The sequence below is a fragment of the Oncorhynchus nerka genome, unplaced genomic scaffold (genome assembly GCF_034236695.1).
Source record: "Oncorhynchus nerka isolate Pitt River unplaced genomic scaffold, Oner_Uvic_2.0 unplaced_scaffold_121___fragment_2___debris, whole genome shotgun sequence".
Classification (NCBI taxonomy): Eukaryota; Metazoa; Chordata; class Actinopteri; order Salmoniformes; family Salmonidae; genus Oncorhynchus; species Oncorhynchus nerka.
In genome coordinates, this window is record NW_027039966.1 from 16,692 (window position 1) to 29,095 (window position 12,404).

Consider the following 12,404-nt stretch of genomic DNA (forward strand, 5'->3'; position numbering starts at 1 on the left):
TAAGTGTTTAAAATCGTGTTTGAGGTTTTTGAAGCGCTGTAGGCCTACTTCCGTCGGTTCTAGCGTGGTCAAATAGTGACGACCTGGGTGGGAGGGCTTCTATAGTTGACTGAATGCATTTGTTTTAAATATTCAATATGGCTGACGGAGGAGTAATGAGCCAATATGAAAGTTCAGGACCAGGTAATCATTACTACATTTTACATATTCATTTGCAGATTATATTTTATTATGTCTGACTCCGTGACAAATAAACGAAAAGACCAGCACCATATGGTTGCTCTAGTTTACAATCTTACCCGGCGCGTGTAGGAGGAAAAAAGCTGACCAGGATTGTTGTTGTCGTTCGAGGAGAAGACATTCCCTCCTTTGTGGTGCGCGTTCCATATTCATAGCTAAAAGTCACAGCGATTTAACATATTTGATCTGTAATCGGCAACGCTGTTGAGTTGTTTGCTCTAGCTATTTAACTCCTTAAAAAAAAATTGTAATGGAACATAGCTACAGAAAAAAAGGCAATAGTTAACGAGCTAGCTTCGTGCTAATTAGTAGCTAGCTACATTTAGCATATTCATTTATCTCAGAAGTACGTTTAGAATTAATTTGAAAGAATCTAGCAAGGATTTGATACAACAATTGCAGTAAATCTAATAATAGTAAATATATTATTTGCAATGCGGGGGGGGTTACCGCCAGGAGGAGATCACTTATTTTCATTACTAGCTGGCTACAGTAACTTGACTGTAGCAATGAACACAGTCAACGTTATGGGTACTGTATCAATGAAACCGCACCAACGAAAAACTCTGAAAATCCATGGAACCGTTGACATCTTTATAGCGTAGTTCTCCTAACTTCTCTTCGACATTTGAACGAAAACTGTTTGATAGAATGTTAAACAGCTTGGAGTGGAGTTTGCCACCACGTTTGTAACTCTGGTTACAGGCAAGTACCTGTTCCAGGCCAAGGTCACAGACTAGCTATCAGGTTGAATACTTTTTGTGCAAAGAGGGCTACTGTTCCCAACTGGTTTGTTCTGTTTGCTAGTGAAAGCTGACTGAAATTGAAATGGCCACGTTTGTCATTGTTTGTGTCTTCCCCGCTAGGCCTACAGGCATGCCAGTGGAATAACTTTTATAGTTGTACTAACTCGGCCTATGTTTTCTGAAGAGTACATGTGACACAGTTGGGTAAAGAGACCCCTCCCTAGCCACCCCACGGTGTACTAGTAGTACTAGAGGTTGATGGAAGAACAAGGTCTTCTGTGGATCTCATGTAGACTACTCATCACATCAGTTAGTCTCTTTGAAAACAATCCCAGTTTTGACTTAGCCTATTCCTTTCACACTTTTCCTTTTACTACCGTCTAGTCCTGTAGTTGTCTACCTGAAGGTAAATGACCTCTGATAGAATGTTACGGAGTGTCGTAAAGCCCTGTGTCAAGGCCTCCAATGGTCAGGAGGAATCTTATGCAGTGTTTTTCAGCTCCAATTTGACAGAATATGATCAATGTTTTGCATATTTTGGATGTCTGTTATTTGAATACGCTGAATTTTCATTTTCTCTGCCATCTCCTCTCTCTGTCCCCTCTCTCCTGTGCGCTCTCTCTCCTGTGCACTCTCTCTCCCTTATCTACTTTGCATTATGCATTTGGGCTTTCAATAACATGAAAGCATAATTCATTGCTAATCTGAAATTCTATTAATTGAATGATTTGCATAATGCATTGTGTGCCAATTAGATTTATGGAACTCAAGGCTCTTATCCACAACTGTCTGCTGAAGCTCAAACATTTTCAGTGTAGGCCTACAGCCATCAGTCTCGTATACAAATTCAATGTCATATATGTTTTGTTTTGGAGATTTGCCATTGAAGAGAAGGCCATGATAAGGGTTTGCGTAGTCCTACACTCACTCACGCCTTCATGTCTTGGATTGGAAACAAAGTTTACTATCAGTTTGCTATCAAATGGCAAAGTGGGGCCTACAGCTTGGAAGTCATTTATCCCCCTCGCCCTCAAATTATAAGAGTTGCGAGGGAGAGAGTGCGCACAAGAGTGAACTTATTTGGCACATGCCACGTACTCCTTAAAAGCTATCCAATTAATATGCAAATTAGCTAATAAATATTTATAGAGATTTTTTGAATTATGCAGAAAGCTTTCGGAGCTCTGTGTGAAATGAATTGCTCTCCGCAACTTCAAAGCAGGCGCCTTGGCTTAATGAGAAACGGGGGGCTGAATTTGCATACGGCTCTAATCAGCTGAATACTGATTACGCTGCTTCGTTATGGGCGCTACGCTGCCAGCTGCACTCTTTGTTTCTGTTCCATTCCACAGGGAGGGAGAGAGCGAGAGAGAAAATGAGGAGAAAAAGACAGGAATACTGTTTTGCCACACTCTTGTTGATTTGTTTCCGTGAGAGAGGCGGTGTGCTGAGCAGCTAGTTGTTACAGTGAGAGAGGCGGTGTGCTGAGCAGCTAGTTGTTACAGTGAGAGAGGCGGTGTGCTGAGCAGCTAGTTGTTACAGTGAGAGAGGCGGTGTGCTGAGCAGCTAGTTGTTACAGTGAGAGAGGCGGTGTGCTGAGCAGCTAGTTGTTACAGTGAGAGAGGCGTTGTTACAATGAGAGAGGCGGTGTGCTGAGCAGCTAGTTGTTTCAGTGAGAGAGGCGGTGTGCTGAGCAGCTTGTTTCAGTGAGAGAGGCGGTGTGCTGAGCAGCTAGTTGTTACAGTGAGAGAGGCGGTGTGCTGAGCAGCTAGTACAGTGAGAGAGGCGGTGTGCTGAGCAGCTAGTTGTTACAGTGAGAGAGCGGTGTGCTGAGCAGCTAGTTGTTACAGTGAGAGAGCGGTGTGCTGAGCAGCTAGTTGTTACAGTGAGAGAGGCGGTGTGCTGAGCAGCTAGTTGTTACAGTGAGAGAGGCGGTGTGCTGAGCAGCTAGTTGTTACAGTGAGAGAGGCGGTGTGCTGAGCAGCTAGTTGTTACAGTGAGAGAGGCGGTGTGCTGAGCAGCTAGTTGTTACAGTGAGAGAGCGGTGTGCTGAGCAGCTAGTTGTTACAGTGAGAGAGGCGGTGTGCTGAGCAGCTAGTTGTTACAGTGAGAGCAGCTGAGTTACAGTGAGGTGTGCTGAGCAGCTAGTTGTTACAGTGAGAGAGGCGGTGTGCTGAGCAGCTAGTTGTTACAGCTAGTTGTTACAGTGAGAGAGGCGGTGTGCTGAGCAGCTAGTTGTTACAGTGAGAGAGGCGGTGTGCTGAGCAGCTAGTTGTTACAGTGAGAGAGGCGGTGAGCAGCTAGTTGTTTCAGTGAGAGAGGCGGTGTGCTGAGCAGCTACAGTGAGCGAGAGAGAACACTAGACGGATCTCCTCCTGTTGTGTTCTGTTTAACACACCTGGCTGTGCCAGTCTTCTGGGTTCTGATTGTTCCTGGTCAGTGGGCCCAACTGAGCGGGGTCAGTGCCAGCTGGCCTGGATGGCATGCCGGTGATGCCACAGACTGTGGACTCTGCAATAGCCGGTGAGCAGAGCAGTGTGAGAGATCTGTTCCAATATCCACACTAACATACCACATACCACTTGAATGAAGCAATGTTTTGGGTTTGGATACAGTGCTATTCAATTGGTATGCTAGTAGTATGGGTATTGGACCGCGTGTCATGACAATAGAGTATTCCAGAACACCTGTGATGGTTTGTGGAATTCTACACTTGTTGATCCTTTGAATTTGCCATTTTCTTTTGTTTTCTGAAGGAATAAATTGAATTGTCATGTGCTGTTTCTGAGCCGTCTGGTTTACAAGCTTCTATTTTCCTCTCTGTTTCAGACTCGATAATCAACCTGTCAGTGTCCAGTAAAAGCACCATGGAGAACGGGGACTTAGTCAAAGGTGAGTTTCTACAGCCTTTCTTTGACTACAACTAGAGCCTTTAGTATGTCATGGAATATGTGTTTCTTGGAATGAGCTTGGCCGTCTTTATATAGTATGGCCTGTTTCATTTCCATCACAGAAAATGTAGTCCTGAACTGACTTGAGGTTCGATGGTGTTGTCCTCGGTGCTGTACTGTGGTAACAGAGTAGTAACAACTTTGAGTCTGTATATTTGGTCCAATGTAAAGATGAATGTTGGAGGATTTTGACTGTGTTGTTCTGACTGACCTCCCGTCTCTAGGCGTGCTGACCAATGGCCGGGACTCTCAGAAGCAGACTGTCATGTCCCACACCAACGCACAGTCACAGGCTCTGCTGCAACAGGTAACACACACACTCCCACGCATTACTCATATTCTTCTTATTATTTTTTTTTACAAAAGCCAGAAATGCTCATTTGCATACTTTTAGTCTCTAATACTCTACAAGCCATCAGTCAGTTAGCTCCATAGCCAACATGATGCTAACACCAAGGCAAGACGGATAAGATCCCGTCCCCTTGGCTACTCAAGGGGTCCATTCATTGCGTCCAGCGTTGCCATGGTGACGCCTTTAGCCCGCTACCCTGGCGCCAGCTTGGAACTAGCCGTTAAAATGGAAGTACAGCAGCCTGCTGCCTGGCATGCCTCCTCTCGCTGAAACAAAAAACCAGCGCGCTGTCTGCTGCATGCTAATTAGCCCACTCCAACTGTCGCTTAGAAACAGGTGGGGGTGGATATGCAAATGTATGCCAATTTACATGTGCCTCATAACCAGTCTTTGATTATAATACTCCCACCTTCTCTCTGCAGTCATATCCCCATAGGTTGCACTGGCTTTTTATAATTTAAAAGTAGTAGGGTTTAAGCCACAGATTAAATCTCTGATACACACCTACACGCCCCCTTTTATCTCTCTTAGTCACACACACACACTCTCTCCTTCAATCTCTTCTCTTGTCTCTCTCCTTCAATCTCTTCTCTTGTCTCTCTCCTTCAATCTCTTCTCTTGTCTCTCTCCTTCAATCTCTTCTCTTGTCTCTCTCCTTCAATCTCTTCTCTTCTCTCTCTCCCTGTTTGTGTTTGTTTGTGTAGTTGACCTTGTCTCCAGCGCAGCAGCAGCTGTTTCTCCAGCAGGCTCAGGCCCAGCTCCTTGCAGCAGCCGTTCAGCAGCACTCCGCCAGCCAGGCCCAGAACAGCAGCACCACGGGGGCCGCCATCTCTGCCTCCGCAGCCACCCCCATCACCACCCAACTACCACTGTCCCAGCCTATACACATCACTCCTGTAAGAGATCTACTGTAGTGTTATATACTCACTCACACACAGTGACTCATACTTGTCTAACACTGTCTCTCTCTCTCTCTCTCAGCTCCAGCAGCAGGGCCTGCAGCAGTTTGTGTTGGTCCAGCCAGGTCATTCCATGGCCACCCAGCTACAGCCTCAGTTCTTCATCTCCCAGACTCCACAGGGACAGCCCAGTATGTTTCAGTATCATAGTAAGCTATACACCAGCACTGAAGTAGTTTCATGTTTCAGGACCTTTCACTAAACCATCTCTCATTTGACAGATCTTTTGCAAGCCCAAAATCTTCTCACTCAACTACCTCAGAGCCAAGCCAACCTCCTACAGACTCCAACTATCACAATTGCCCCACAGGTCAGGGGAAACACTTTTTCACAATAGCCTAATTGTTAGTGGCTGTGGGTTGTTTCAGGACAGGAACACAGACCATGCACATCTCTTCCTCCCTCTATCTTTCTCTCCTATCGCACACAGCCGGCCACTCCCACGCGGACCGTAACTGCCACCCCTGGCCAGCTCCTCATCCACAGCCAGACCCCGCCCCCTAAGGGTCTGGGCACGCCCACTCTGGAGGATGCCAATGATCTGGAGGAGCTGGAGATTTTCTCCAAGGCCTTCAAACAGAGGAGGATCAGACTGGGCTTCACACAGGTATGGCCCAGGGACTGGTTTCCGCTGTAATACGCTCATAATAGATTACATTTTATTTTTTGTGTTTGTGATAAATTATTTAATCCAAAACTGATTATTTTGCCATAGAAACAAGATATGAAAGAGTTCCAGGGATTGCATTTATATTGTACTTGAGCTTTTTTCCCTAAATAGTGCTTCAAACTACATTTTAAGGAAGGGAACTCACCCGGTTGATGTCAGTCTTACTTTCCCTGCCCCCTCTCTTCTCCCTCCAGGGTGACGTGGGGCTGGCCATGGGGAAGCTGTATGGTAATGACTTCAGCCAGACCACCATCTCCCGCTTTGAAGCACTCAACCTGAGCTTCAAGAACATGTGTAAGCTGAAACCGCTGCTGGAGAAGTGGCTCAACGACGCAGGTAGGTCCTCATAAGGGAGGTGTGTGTGTTATTTTTTTTTTTTTTAAATGCTGTCATTGTGTACATTTTTATATTTGGGTAGTGTATCTGAGAGTTTTTCTCCCTCTGGGTTTTCTGACCCACTCTCCTTGTCCCCCTGGCTGCAGAGAATGTGAGCTCAGAGTCCAGCCCCAGCCTCAGTCCCCTGGGCTCTGGTCACGGGTCACCCAGCCTGGCGTCTGACCTCAATAGCCGGCGCCGCAAGAAGAGGACCAGCATCGACACCAACATCCGTGTGGCCCTGGAGAAGAGCTTCCTCCAGGTAAGACCTGGTTCTAACAAAGAAGATTGTACCTGTTCAGATGAGATTTAGAAGAGCTCGACCCAAATAAGGGATGTTTGACTGTACACCGTGCATTTAGAAGTAGTCGGGGCGTCTACAGACCACTGCCAGCACTAGGTGTCTACTTTCCCTCACTGAGTCTGGTGCTCTTTGTCCCCTTGCAGCAAAACCAGAAGCCGTCGTCAGACGAGATCTCCCTGATAGCAGACCAGCTGAACATGGAGAAGGAGGTGATCCGGGTGTGGTTCTGTAACCGCCGGCAGAAGGAGAAGAGGATCAACCCTCCCAGCAGCTCAGCTTTCCAGAAGTCCATCTTCTCGTCCCCTACTACTGCCAGCCTGGTGAACACTGTACCCCAGACCACTGTGACTGTCACCCCCTCTCTGCCTGTCACCAGCTTCAGCCTCACAGGTACGTGTGTGTGTTTTCTAGTCTTGGGTGTACTCGTCTGATCTTTCCATTGATAGTTTCTGTGATGGCAAAGCCCAAAGAGGGCTTCACCGTCTAGTGGAAGTGTGTCCTCTGCATCTCTATGGGTCCATATACGTGCAGGCTATAACCACAACTGATAGCTGATGTTTGGCTTACATTATATATGGCTAATTAAGCAGCCCATATAATGTATAGTGCAGCACTTGTAGACTGACACAGGAAGGCAGCGCCACGGATGAAAGGAGAAACTAGTGATCAAAGCCGAGGTAGTAAGTAGAGCGAGCTGCTCGCCTTCCTCTCTCCCACAGTCAAACTGAGCTTTTGAGATATTTTTCATGAAAGTAACGCAAAGTAATATAAACCGTTACTTTTGTTAAATGTAATGAGTAATATTACTTTTTCAAGTAACTAATCCCAACACTGATGGGTAGTAGCAGTTCCGCATTAGTTTATCCAGACTAAGATCGTGGGAATTGCCAGGGACCTCACGATACCATATAATCACCATACTTAGGTGCCGATAGCATATGTATTGCGTTTCTCAAAGTATTGCGATTTGATACTATGATTTTTATTGCGATTTCGATGTTCCAAACATGTTGCTCACCATATGTCTGCTGCAGAGGGACGAGGGAGAGACATGAGAACTGCTTTTGATCAGTCAGGGAAATAAAAGTGCTGAAAACAAATAGTCTTCCTATTTAAATAGAAGATGGAGAACAAACATTTCACAACATCTATTAAACACGTGTATGTGACAAACAAAATTTGATTTGAAGCTATGAAGGAAAAATAGTGCTGGTACAGCAAACTAGCGCAAAAAATATATTATCAAAACGATACGATATGCCGTCAAAAATAATATCCAGACTAACTATTGATAGTTTTTTTCCCCTCATCGCTGAAGGTGATGCAGACTTGTCTTTTGTCCTGTAGCTATTTATTTGATGTTGATAGTACATTATTTATATGGTGTAATGTTGACTATCCTGTGTTCTAGACAGGACCCTAGTGCCAGCCACCGGCAACACAGCATCCGTCATCTCCAGTACCCCTACAGTCCCCTCTATGTCCCTCACACCCTCCTCCTCCGTGACAACCATGTCACAGCCAGCCGTTACCATGACGCAGGCGGGGCAGATGCTCTACAGCAACGGCGGGGGTCTGGCTGCAATGGCAGCTGCAGCGGCGGGAATCAGCCCGGGTCTCATGTCTTCATCGCAGTTCAACACAGGGTGAGGCTCACACAGACACAAAGTGCTGTTTCCACTCGGTATCTAAGTGAAAAAGATGTGTTGTCCATTATCACATAAGTGACTCATTGCTCCTCCAGGGGGGCCTTACTGAACCTAACTACTGCAGGTTTTGGAGGAGCGCTAGCCACCATCCAAGGTGTGTTGAGTGGCAAGTACACCCTGCTACTATGCACCTTTATATACATACTTAAATGTGCATTTAATGTGTTCTTTTCTGGCTTGTTTAAAAGTCACTAGAGCTCTGAAATGGGGTTGTTTTGGTTACAAGAAGGGATGTGGAACCCTTGCTTTCTCTTGTCTTATCAGGGAGAAATGATCCCCAGTCACTATGCTAGTCTAACCTTCCCTCTTCCTCCTTCCTCACAGCTCTGGCCTCCAGCGGGTCCTTCCCCATCACCACCCTGGACGGGAACGGGAACCTGCTATTTGCCAACACCAGCATGTCTGGCTCCGCCCCCAGCATGGTGAACACGCCACTCTTCCTGAACCCCCAGAGCCTGTCCTTATTGGGTAGTAACCCTGTCAGCTTCATCCCTGCCAGTGCCCTCAGCCTGCAACTCACCGCTGGCACCAACCCCATCACCACGGCAACCACACCAGTCAACACCATCGTCAGAGCCTCTAAGGCCCAATGAATGAACTCGCGGGGTGGATCGCTCCCCATTTCTTCCTCTTCATTGGTCGTTATTTAATCTTTGTTCTTTTTGCTACCACCAAAAAGTTGTTGTTGGAAAAATATTCTTAAGATGTTTTCCTCCCTATCTCTGCCACAAGGGGTCCTAACGGTCCTTTCAAAGATTGATTGAGATTTGGCAATAGAATCTCTTTTTCCTCAGAACCGCTTCTAAAACCAAAAATGTGCGTTTGATTTTATTTTGCTGAGTATTGAATGAAACTGACATGGTTGAACTTTCTAGAGAGATTTCATGATGATCTGTGTGTTAGGTTCTCTAATTTTAAGTTTTACTTGAGGGCGTGTTGTACAGGCCTGGACCGTTGACATCAGATTTACAACTAAAGATTCGATTTCTCTGCTTGTTTTTCCATGTTACCTAAAATGTTCTTTGTGCGGTTAGTTGTGTGCTCTGATATTTGCCGTTTGTACATTTTTCAAAACTTTTATTAAAAGTTTTGTTGCTTTAACATGTTTTTCAACATAGTTCCAACTCTTTAAAAAGAATCGCTAGGCCGTGAGAGAGCCTGGGTGCAGACTTGCTATGGAAGAGCTTTACTGCAGTCTCTGGGAAGAGTTACAAACAGCGGACTTCAAGGGAACTTGGAATGTCCTTTATCCAACCAAAAAATCTTAGTGTACTAGACTTAGCTCTATATTATCACCCTAGTGTAATGTAGCATAGGGATTTATCTCATGGACCTCTCCAGAGCGGGAGAGATTCATGCAATATTTTGAAGGGGACTTTCCAAAGACTAACAAAGATGTTTCTCTCTGATATTCTCCTCCCTTATGCCGAGGTCTATAGAAGACAGGTAGGATACCAAAAAGAGTGTCTGGAGAAGGTAGGGTAAGGTGTCAGTAGTATAGTGGAGTTGCATGGCCCATACTGAATCTGCCTTGGATTACAGGAGTTCAAGAAGGTATTTACAAGAGTAATGATCTTGAAGTAATTCTCAGGACAGCCATTTCCCAGTGAGTCACTGCATGTACAAGTTAAAGGAGATTGTCCAGGTCTGGCCTTCTCTGAGCTTATTCTTTCTCGTAAGACCAATATGCTGCCACTAGAGCCCCGGGTACTGCAATCAGTACTGACTCAACATAATATATTGAAATACCTCAGCAGCAAGAAAACAATATATATATATATATATATATATATAGTCAAGCAAAACTGAAACCATAAATTCTAAGAATGTAGAAATGTTTACCTGTTTTTTTTTTTTGTAGCTTTGCTGTACGTTTGAAACGGTGACGACAGCAGAGAATCATATCTTGATACACAACATGAGCTGACTCCACATGCACTGTAACTGCAGTGTCCAGTACTACTGCTATTATTATGTCATATAGTCACCCAAATGGTACTTTATTCTTGTCTGATCCTACATACCAAAGCATTAGCGTTTTCATTTTGTAGCTGGTTTGATGGGTAGATCTTCTTTTCTTGGTGGTGTGTGTTTTGTTCTGGGGGTTTCCTGCAAAGCCTTATGGGAAATGTAGTATCTCTGCTTGAGTCTTTGTTGTGGGTTTGCTCTGCTATATTGAGAAGTTTTTGAAATATGTATCCGAGGGCCATTTTTACTTTACGTCTAGCGCTCGATATTCACATGCAAGTAATATATATACATGAAATATTCCTGTTTTCTATCTGAACTAGTAGGTTCTTGTAATTGAATGTAGTGCATTATCTTTAACATCCTCTGTAGGATAGAAATGTTTAAGTGTGACTCTGGACCAAAGTAAACCACAGGGTGTGGACTGATCCGTTTCTGGCCTGTTGACTTGCAGTTTAATGATTTGATTTGACAATTTAAAATCCATGATTTTTTTGTTTGACCTGGCAACAGATACACAAAGTCCAAATGCTTGTTTCCATTATGGTCCTCTTGTAACTAAGGAAATGTACTGCGTTCTGTTTTTTACTTTTGTGTTGTGTGCTGTTTTATCAAAAATGTAAAGCCAGAAGTTTTCACAATGTGTACTTTTCATGCCTTTATGTTCACATCACAAGGGAGAAAATGTTTTATTTTGTGGCCTTAATGGATGGGATATGCAAATGACTACTTGTTAATGCAGGTTAGAAAACCTGTTTGTAAAACTTTACTGACATCCTAACTGATGGTTCCAGTCTTGGGGGGGGACAGGCTGTCTCGTGCTGGGTTCATCTGGGACAGGCTGTCTAGTGCTGGGTTCATCTGGGACAGGCTGTCTAGTGCTGGGTTCATCTGGGACAGGCTGCCTAGTGCTGGGTTCATCTGGGACATGCTGTCTAGTGCTGGGTTCATCTGGGACAGGCTGTCTAGTGCTGGGTTCATCTGGGACAGGCTGTCTAGTGCTGGGTTCATCTGGGACTGTTGGGCCTATTCAACACCAGGAGGCAGCATCTCAAAAGAAACCAAAGACATAACGCTCTACCACACACACACACTTAGATCAGTGGTGCTGCTGTCCTTTGTAGTCACTTTACCTGAATGTTGTGCAGTTAGTCATCACATCTCTTACACATTGTCTTAGTTTTATTTGTACGCCAAGTAATGCAGGGGTGGGCAACATACGGCCAGAGGGAAAAAAACACTCCAGGAAACGTTTGAACGTTTAACATTTTTAATTATAATGGACCTTTTACGTTTTAAAATAACTGCCCTTTTTCTGGCCAACAAATTGCTTTTGTCCGAACAAATCGGCCCCCAAAAAAGTGCGGCCCTCCACTGAATTTTGAAATCCCGATGTGGCCCTGGAGTCTAAATGATTGCCTGGCCCTGAAGTCTAAATGATTGCCTGGCCCTGGAGTCTAAATGATTGCCCGGCCCTGGAGTCTAAATGATTGCCCGGCCCTGGAGTCTAAATGATTGCCCGGCCCTGGAGTCTAAATGATTGCCCGGCCCTGGAGTCTAAATGATTGCCTGGCCCTGAAGTCTAAATGATTGCCTGGCCCTGGAGTCTAAATGATTGCCCGGCCCTGGAGTCTAAATGATTGCCCGGCCCTGGAGTCTAAATGATTGCCCGGCCCTGGAGTCTAAATGATTGCCCGGCCCTGGAGTCCCCGGCCCTGGAGTCTAAATGATTGCCCGGCCCTGGAGTCTAAATGATTGCCCGGCCCTGAAGTCTAAATGATTGCCCGGCCCTGAAGTCTAAATGATTGCCCGGCCCTGGAGTCTAAATGATTGCCCGGCCCTGGAGTCTAAATGATTGCCCGGCCCTGGAGTCTAAATGATTGCCCGGCCCTGAAGTCTAAATGATTGCCCGGCCCTGGAGTCTAAATGATTGCCCGGCCCTGGAGTCTAAATGATTGCCCGGCCCTGAAAAATGATTGCCCGGCCCTGGAGTCTAAATGATTGCCCGGCCCTGGAGTCTAAATGATTGCCCGGCCCTGAAGTCTAAATGATTGCCCGGCCCTGGAGTCTAAATGATTGCCCGGCCCTGGAGTCTAAATGATTGCCCGGCCCTGGAGTCTAAATGATTGC

The 12,404-nt window shown here is 45.5% G+C and overlaps 1 protein-coding gene across 4 annotated transcripts; it reads left to right on the top strand.

Annotated features, from left to right (window-relative positions):
* Positions 1 to 72: 72 nt before the first annotated feature.
* Positions 73 to 10,917, top strand: LOC115123400 (POU domain, class 2, transcription factor 1-like). Of its 4 annotated transcripts, none has more exons than XM_065015602.1 (13): positions 73 to 183; positions 3,816 to 3,878; positions 4,162 to 4,244; positions 4,994 to 5,185; positions 5,271 to 5,397; positions 5,470 to 5,558; positions 5,679 to 5,855; positions 6,113 to 6,254; positions 6,401 to 6,555; positions 6,741 to 6,987; positions 8,009 to 8,243; positions 8,342 to 8,412; positions 8,631 to 10,917. In XM_065015602.1, exons 1-13 carry the CDS (start codon positions 138 to 140, stop codon positions 8,897 to 8,899), a joined length of 1,896 nt encoding a protein of 631 aa, XP_064871674.1. In that variant the 5' UTR covers positions 73 to 137; the 3' UTR covers positions 8,900 to 10,917. The 4 variants fall into 4 exon arrangements, with proteins under 4 accessions (XP_064871674.1, XP_064871677.1, XP_064871675.1 ...); XM_065015605.1 differs by having other exon boundaries at positions 8,342 to 8,400; XM_065015603.1 differs by having other exon boundaries at positions 5,271 to 5,379.
* Positions 10,918 to 12,404: the final 1,487 nt, after the last annotated feature.